The 9,536-nt window shown below is 22.9% G+C and overlaps 1 protein-coding gene across 1 annotated transcript in view; it reads left to right on the forward strand.

The window, feature by feature from the left end:
* LOC117172341 (zinc finger FYVE domain-containing protein 26 homolog) overlaps positions 1 to 9,536 on the forward strand; it is a 58,909-nt gene that overhangs the window by 45,028 nt on the left and 4,345 nt on the right. The window contains exon 9 of the mRNA XM_033360150.1: positions 4,495 to 4,748. Within this exon, the coding sequence (XP_033216041.1) occupies positions 4,495 to 4,748 (254 nt within the window). The remainder of the gene's footprint in view (positions 1 to 4,494; positions 4,749 to 9,536) is intronic.

The following is a 9,536-nucleotide window of genomic DNA, read 5'->3' on the forward strand; positions in this document are numbered from 1 at the left end:
TTTTGTAATTCTAGAAAGTTTCCAACTAGAAATTATATGATTTTTAAAGTGTTTAGAATAATTAAACTTCAAAGGTTCACAATATTTTCCGCAGTATCGACGGGACAATCGGGACAACCGGGAGAAAAATATTACACCGGGAGATGTCCCGTATTTCATAATTCGCGCATTTTGTAATTCTAGAAAGTTTCCAACTAGAAATTATGATTTTTGAAGTGTTTAGAATAATTAAACTTCAAAGGTTCACAATATTTTCCGCAGTATCAACGGGACAATCGGGAGAACTGGGAGAAACTTAAACCGGGAGAAAATCGGGAGAAAAATTTTACACCGGGAGATGTCCCGTATTTCATAATTTGCGCATTTTGTAATTCTAGAAAGTTTCCAAATTTCCTTATCACACAAATTTCCTTATCTTTCTTATTAAATGATTTAAATCCAAATCACGAATATTTACCGGGAGAACCGGGAGAAACCCGGGAGACGAAAATTAAAAAAATAGTGGCCACCCTGAAATCTGAAATTTAAAAATCTTGACCGAACATGGAAAACCTGGAATTAATTTATTCATTTGTAGAAGTAGCTTTATATTAATGTATTGAACTATTCTATTGAAAACTTCGTGTTTTTTTTGTCTGAAATTAATTCTTTTAACTGAAAATTTATCTATTATATTTTTGGTTAAACACTGGTAGTTTTCAGTTGAAAATTCAAGTATTTCGTTGAAACTACACGTATTTTGTTGGAAATTTACCATTTTTTAACAATATTTTCTTCCTCTTGACAGAAAAATCTTTCATTGTGAAAAATTCAACCCGTCTTATGAAGTTGTCTTTTTTTTGGTTGAATTAAATTGTTTTTGATTAAAATTAATTTTTTTAAATTAAAATGTCAACTGCTGCATTTTTTCGTTCAGAATTTTTTTTATACAAATTTGATTAATTGGTTAAAAGTTAAACGCTTTTGTTAGAAAATAAATTTTTTTATTGAGGGTTCATCATTTTAATTGAAAATTCATCTATTTAGTTGAAAACTGAACTGTTTTGTTGAACATTCGTTTCTTGCTTGGATGAAAAATAATTTTTTTACTGAGAATTTAATTATTATAGTTATAGCTTTAACTATTTTGTTGAATATTGCTTTTTTCATTATTTTGTTAAAACTGAAAATATAATCCAGTTGGAATATTACATCACTTTAGTTAAACATTTATCTCTAGCTTAAAATTATTTTTCTCAACTAAATATGTAACTTTTCAATTTTTGTTTGAAAAATTGTTTTTTCTTGATGAAACATTATCTTTTCTAGATAGAAAATCGTATTTTTTGGTAGAAAATTCATCTTTTTGGTTTAAAATTGAACTATTCCAGTTGAAGATTTATCATTTTATTCAAAAATTCATCACTTTTTATTGAAAATGTAACTATTTCTTAAGAATTAGAACTATTTTATTTTTTGTTGAAAATTGAACTATTTTGTTGAAAATTTATCGACTTTTTATTTATTTTTTTATTTATTTAGTTGAAAATTGTTCCTTTTGATTTAAAAATCTAACTATTCAAGTTGATGTTTCATCATTTCAGTTAGATTCATTATGGTTAAAAATTCATCACTTTGAAAATTTAACATTTTTTTTAATTTATTTTTTTTTTTGGTTGAAAATTATTTTTTTTTAACGAGAAATTTAAATATTCAGTTTATGATTTGAAATTGGTCTTTTTTAGTTGAAAAATCATATATTTTATTGAAAAATCTTTTTTTCTTTAGAAAATTAATCTTTTTCCTTGAAAGTTAATGTATTCGAGTTAACTGTTTATCATTTTATTTAATAATGGATATTTTTGGTTGAAAATAAAACTAATTGGTTGGATGTTAAACTCTTTTGATAAAAATTCATCTTTTTGGTTTAAAATTGATCTATTGCAGGTGAATATTTTTAATTTTAATCGAAAGTCGGAAATTCTTTTTTTGGTGGAAAATTAATTATTTTAACTGACAGTTTAACTATTCCTTTTTTGGTTGAAAACTGATCTTTTTTAGTTCAAAATTCAACTATTTGCTGGAAAATTGATATTTTTTTAGTTGTAATTGTCGTGAAATTTTCTTCCAGAATTTGAGTAGACACTCTGATTGAAAAATCAAAATTTTGAAAGATTCTTTAATGAAATGTCAAAAAAGTTCAAATTTACCATCTAAAGTGAAAATATTAAAAAAATTAAAATGTCTGCTTCCAAAGTTAACAATTAGAAGTTGGAAAATGTTAACTTTAAATCGTTCAGAATTAAATTTAAAAAACTGGGAATTGATTTCTGATCGCAGTAAAATTCAATTTTTAGATTATCTTAGTTAAATCTAATTAAATCATAATTTATTATTGAATTTTTATTATTGTCCATTATAAGAAAAACCTTTTGCAATTTTTTTCTCCGTGAGATTTTTGTCGTTGAAAATTTTTCTAATCGAATTGATGATCTTTCAAACATACAGAAACGATCATTTTCTCATTTTTATTTCAAAAAATGGATTTATCACGTTTTATTCGCTTACTCCTCATTTATCCTGACTTGGAACAGAGAATTTTTGAATTCATAATTTTAATTGAAAATTTATCTCTGTTTGAAAGTTTAACTACTTTGTTGAAAATCAATTTTTTATCTAAATATTTAACTGTTCCAGTAGAGAATTGAACTATTTTACTGAAAATCCGTTTTTTTCTTCTATTATTTGTTGAAAATGTATCTTTTTTATATGAAAATTCAACTATTTGATTGAAAATTGATATTTTTTATTTAAAAATTAAACTAGTTGTTCGAAAATTTATCAACTTTGTGAAAAATTTTCCTTTTTTGTCGAAAATTAATCTTTATGGTTAGAAATTAATCTTTTTGGCTTAAAATTCAACTATTCCAGTTCATGATTTAAAATTTTAGTTGAAAATTCATCAGTTTGTTTAAAAAATAATTTCCTGAACTGAAAACTGAACTATTCGATTTTTTGTTGAAAATTGATCTTTTCAGTCAAAAGTTCGATTATTCCAATTGTATATTTAATAATTTTAATTAAAAATTCATATCTGGTTCAGCATTCATATTTTGACTAAAAATTTAATTATTCAAGTTTTCGTTAGAAAATTATTTTTTTTTATTGAACATTCGTTTTTTGTTTGGAATAAATTAATCTTCTTGGTTGAAAATTAATCTTTTTGGTCAAAAATTCAGTCATCCTAGGTAAAGATTCATAATTTTACTTAAAAATTCATCTTACTGGTTTAAAATTCAACTATTCCAGTTAAATATTTACAATTTTATGTGAATATTTATCACTTTTTCGAAAATGTAACTACTTTTTTACGTTGTTTTTGTGTAAAGTCATTTTTTCAACTTAAAATTTAATTATCTAAGATTTGGTTGATTTATTTTTTTTTAATAAAAATTATTGTATGATTTTTAATATGTTTAAATTCATCTATTCCAGTTGAAGATTCATTGTATCAGTTGTAAACTTTTATGTTTGTTTTAAACTCAATTTTTTAAATTAAAATTTTTAATATTATATTTTACCTTGAAAATTATATTTTTTTTAGTTCAAAATTCAACTATTTGGTTAGAAATTTTTCTTCTTTATTTAAAAATTCTTATATTTGGATACAAAATTGTATTTTTTGGTAGAAAATTAATCAATCTCCTTGTTTAAAAATTCATCTTTTTGGTTGAAAAGTAAAGTGTTCCAGTTAAATATTCATAATTTTTGCTGAAAATTCATCATTTTGGTTGAAAATTGAATTGTTTAATTGAAAATCCGTTTTTTTGTTGAAAATTAATTTTTTTTAACCGAGAATGAAAATATTACAATTGATTGTAAACAATTGATATTTTTTAGTGGAAAATTTAAGTATTTGTTTCAAAACTAATTTATTCTGTAATGCTTTACTCTTTTGTGTTAAAAAATGTTTAATCGCCACCCTGATTAACCAAATTAAACAATTAAAGAATTCTGTTTTTGAATTTTATTCCAATGAAACGTTTACAATTACTTTAAATATTTATAATTTTTAAGTATTAAAATTTTTAATACTATTTGCGGTAGGATTCGGTTGGATATTCTTCCTCTTTAAACGTTTTTTATTATTTATTTAAAATGAATAACTCCATTTCAGTGAAATGTAAAGTTATTCTAAGTTATTCTACGATTTACAAATTTTGTGTAAAAAATTCAAATTCTTGCATTTATTTTAGATCATTTAGTTTTTCCAACTAATTAGTAGTTTAATTTTGAAAGTTTTAGGTAATTTGAAATAATTGGCTGCTAAAAAACTTTTGGTTGAAAATTGTAGGTACTTTAAATTGTTAAATTTCATTTTTCATTTAATTTCTTCCATTTTAAAACTTTAAACCTTGTAAGTTGAAAATGAAAATTCGATTTTCAACTAGAAAGATTGAAATGTTGAATTTTAACACGCACCCTGAATTAGGAATATTGAAAAAAAAATTTCAGATTACAATCTCCGACCGCAGAAAGTGTATTCGTTGGTGGGTCATGTATTGGCACTGGAGAAAAAAATCAACTCGATAGAGCAATTGATAAAATGTTGTAGAAGTTCTGGAGCTCCAGATTCAAACGCTATATCGGACCGGATTTTAGCTCACTGTGTGAAACTACTTTTGAGTAGTTGCTGTCCCGAGTCGGGTCCACATCCAAGAGATCAAGTGAATTCTCTTATCAGACTGATTACCGATGTAGAACTCAAGGTATTTATTTTCCCTTAAATTATATTATTAATAATCAATCGCGTAGTCCTAAAAGAAAAAGTGGCTGTTATAATTACGTCTTTTGTCATGTAGAGCCGTTACAAACTCTTAAAAATGCATCAAGAAAACGGTTCATTTATATAATTATTGTGAAAATGACAACGGAGTTTTTAAAATTTATGGACAATTTTAAAATTTTTAAAAAGTGTTTGAAAGATTTTAAAGCAAATTTTTCAAATTTTGACATATTACATAAGTTTAGAAAAAATTTGAGTTTGTTTGAGATATTCAAACGTTTTGAAATGATTCAAAAATAATTAAAACTTGTAAAGTTTTTTTCCAAATTTTTTAATGTTTCACGAAAAAAAAAGATATTTTTTCAGGTTCCTAGGAATAATTGAAAAAGATTTTAGAAGATTTCAAAAGTGGTCGAAGAAGAAGCTGAAAGATTGTAAGGCAATTTAAAAAATTTTGCACAATTAATCAAAAATGCAGAAAAAATTTAAATAATTTTTTATTTTGAAAAAAGAACTATAAGAGAAAATTGAAAAAGGGTTTTAAACATAACAAACGATTTTCTAAAATTTTTTAAAATTGTTTAGAAGATTTTAAAGCAAAATGTGTCAGTTTGGTAAGTTTCCAATGAAACGTTTACAATTACTTTAAATATTTATAATTTTTAAGTATTAAAATTTTTAATACTATTTGCGGTAGGATTCGGTTGGATATTCTTCCTCTTTAAACGTTTTTTATTATTGATTTAAAATGAATAACTCCTGAATGCTTCCCATTTAAAATTTGTTAATCTTCAAGTTATCAATTTATAATTATTGAATTATAAAAATCATATATTTTAATTTAAAAATTGTTTTTATAATTCTTTGAATTTGAAATTGTTCTTTTTTCAAATGTAAATTATAAGACTATTTTTATTTTACAAATTATTAAATTTGGAACCACTTTTAATTTTAATTTGGCAAATTTAAGCCGTTCTGATTACATTTTTTTGAATTTCATCAGGTTTAAATTTCAAAGCTTTTATTTTCAAAATTGTCGAATTTTTAAGTGTTTCAGCTTTATCAACATTTGAATCGATGTAGACTTTATTTAAAATTTAGAATCTTTAATTTTTTAACTGATTTTTCTGAAATTTCAGGTTCCTAAGAATAATTGAAAAAGATTTTAGAAGATTTCAAAAGTGGTCAAAGAAGAAGCTGAAAGATTGTAAGGCAATTTAAAAATTTTTGCGCAATTAATAAAAAATGCAGAAAAAATTTAAATAGTTTTTTATTTTGAAAAAAAAACTATAAGAGAAAATTGAAAAAGGGTTTTAAACATAACAAACGATTTTCTAAAATTTTTAAAAATAGTTTAGAAGATTTTAAAGCAAAATGTGTCAGTTTGGTAAGATTGCAAAATAAAAACGAACAAAAATCAAGTAATTTCAATAAATATTTAGTAGAACTGACAATAATTTCGAAAGTTTTCAAAAGAATAAACAAATTTTCTTAAAATTGCTGGGAAAATTTAAAAGATAGTAAGGTAATTTTTTTAAATTTGGAATGATATTTGAAAATCATGAAAGAAATTCGTGTCAGTTCAAAATATTTTTAGGAATTTAAGGCGTTTTAAGTAGATTACAAATGTTTGAAAACTCGGAAACATTTTCGAAAATTTGTCTAATATTTCTTGATTCCTTCCCAACTTCTAAGAGTTCTAAACATATTTTAAAAAGACTGAAATTTTTCAAAATATTTTGTAAACTCCTATAAAATAAAAAAAGTTCTTTAAAATTGTCTAGATTCTTTTCTGACACCGCTGAAATATAAAAAATTTTTCTCAAGAATCATGTGAAAATTATATTTTCATAAATTTAAAAACAAGGTGATCATACTTATTTTCTTGTTCTCAATTCGCAGAATTTAATTTCAACATGGATTTATTATAGCACTTCGAAAAATAATTTTCCATTAATTTAAGTGTTGCTAAAGATAAAAAATATTCGTTAATGGACTTTTTAAAAGTGTTTGAATATCCGGGACTAAAACAAAATAACGAAAAAAAAAGAATAACTAAATCATAAGTTAACAACAACAAAAAATGCTGAATTAGAAAATAAACGACGTGTTAAATTCTCATAAATATTTCTATTGCTGTAATTTAATTTTGAAGAAATTTAAAATTTCCGAAAATAATTAATAAATTATTATTTTATGATTAATTAAATTGTTTGCCTTATTTATAATTCTATTAATAGCTCATAAATTAATAATCATTTAACTATATTCAGCAGTTCTAATTTTCGAGAATTGAAATATTTGTGAAAATTTAATAATTCGTTTATTTTAAAAGTCGGTCTTGAAGTCCGTGATTTTTAGTTTCGGATATTGTTTAAATTGGGATTTTATTTTTTGTTAATAAAAAATCTTGTAGTTATTTGAAATTTGGAAAATTTTATAATTCGATAAAATCGATTATTTGACTTATTGTTGAACTACTTAGTAAAAAATTAAATTTTCGTATTAAGGATTCATAATTATAGCTGAAAATTGAATCACTTGCTTTTAAACGAAACTTGATATTAAAAATTCTACTGGTTTGTAGAAAATTAATTTTTTTGGTTTGAAAATTTAAGAAATTTGTTGAAAAATAATTTTTTTATCTGTAAATTTAACCACTACAAATTTGGTTGACACTTTATCCTGTATCATGGAGAAGTTGGAAATTTTTTTAACATTGATCTTGTTGATCGAAAATTCGTCTTTCGGGTAAAAAATTAAACAATTTTCTTGAAAATTCGATTTTTACTGTTGAGAGTTATTTTTTTATCAGAGTTTTTATCTGAAAAATAGACTATTCCATTTTTGGTTTAAACTATATCCTGTATATTGTATATGTTAAAAATTCAACTATTAAGTAGAAAATTCATGTTTTTTTGTTAAAAAGTCGTCTTTTTTAGTAGAAAATCATTCTTGTTAGTTTAAAGTTCAACTTTTACGTTTAGAATTAAAATATGTTGTTAAAAATTCCTCTTTTTAGATTTAAAAGTACACTGTTTTATAAAACATTTGATTCGCTTAAAAACTTTACTGTTTTGTTAAAAATTCACCTTTCATATTAGAAAATTTATCTTTCTTGTTTGAAAATGAACTTTTGTGTTTTGAAAATTCAAATATTTGATTAAAGTTTAATCCTTTTTTTTTAATAATCCGTTATTTCATTGAATATGCATCTTTGTATATCGAAAATTCAATTATTTGATTAAAAATTCAACTATTTTGTTAAAAGTCTCAATATTTGTTGAAAATTCAACTATGTTTTTAAAAATGCATACTTTTGGAATGAAAGTTCATCTTGTGCTGTAAAAAAGTAATCCTACTGGTTAAATCTTTAACTATTTCTTGAGAAACTAGTTTTTTTTTACGGCGGAGTTCATCTATTTTTCTAATGCATCTTTTTGTATTATTGTATTATTTGTATTATTATTTGAGTAGAAAATCGTTTTTTGGTTGAAAATTCAACTACTTTGTTAAAATGCAATTTATTTCGGCATAAAATTTTAGGAATTTAAAATGTTTTTTATTGAATTCAATATTTCATCTGCATCAATTTTATTCAAAATAATTTATAAACTAAAAATCCGTCTTTAGCTACGTTAGTTTCGGGACTGGGGAAGGTAAAAAAAAAAACATTAGTGACGTAGTTTATAGATGGAAAAAAAAAATAAATTTGAAAAAAGTACCCTAGCGGCGCTAGGCCTCTACCACATCACTGATTATAATGATATTTTTATAAATATTTAAGGGATGGGCAAAAAAAACATTTCGTTTTTGTATAAAAATAATGGTGCAATTTTTTTATAAATAAAAAAAGTTTAACCCCTTTTAAAGGGCCTTTAAACGATAAAAAGGGTTAATTTTTGGTGTGTCTAAAAATGACAAATGAACACAGGTACTTGAAAAAAGGTGAAAATCAATTAAATAAATATTATTTGAATTTAAAGTATCTAGTTAATGAATTATCTATAATAAAATAAATTTAAAAGTTTTATATGATATATCAATTATAATCTTTTGAAATCTTAAAAATGGGTAAAATCATGAAAACAAATTTTGCAACATTTTAAATCGTTGTGAAATCATTGCAATTTTCGTGAAATATTTTTAAATATTAGAAATTGGTAAAATCTTTGAAATCTTTGTGAAATAATTGAAATCTTTGTAAAATCTTTTGAAATCTTAGAAATGAGTAAAATCATGAAAAAAAAATTGAAATTGTTTTGGAATCATTTAGATCTTTTGCAATCTTGGACCTTGATATAATCTTTGAAATATTCAAACTGTTTGCGAAATATTTGAAATTTCGAAATTTTGTAAAACTTTCTAAACATTTTAAATCGTTGTGAAATCATTGAAATTTTCGTGAAATATTTTGAAATCTTAGAAATAGGTAAATTGTTTGAAATATTTGAAGTCATTGAAATCTTTGTGAAATAATTGAAATCTTTGTAAAATCTTTTTAAATCTTAGAAATGAGTAAAATCATGAAAAAAAAATCAAATTGTTTTGAAATCATTTAGATCTTTTGCAATCTTAGACATTAATATAATATTTATAATGTTTAAACTCTTCGTGAAATATTTGAAATTTCAAAAATTTTACAATTTTTTGAAAAATTTAGAAATAGGTAAAATGTTTGAAATATTTGAAGCCATTGAAATCTTTGAAATATTTCTGAAATCTTTGTGAAATAATTGAAATCTTTGTAAATTCTTTTTAAATCTTAGAA

Source organism: Belonocnema kinseyi, chromosome 5, assembly GCF_010883055.1.
Source record: "Belonocnema kinseyi isolate 2016_QV_RU_SX_M_011 chromosome 5, B_treatae_v1, whole genome shotgun sequence".
Classification (NCBI taxonomy): Eukaryota; Metazoa; Arthropoda; class Insecta; order Hymenoptera; family Cynipidae; genus Belonocnema; species Belonocnema kinseyi.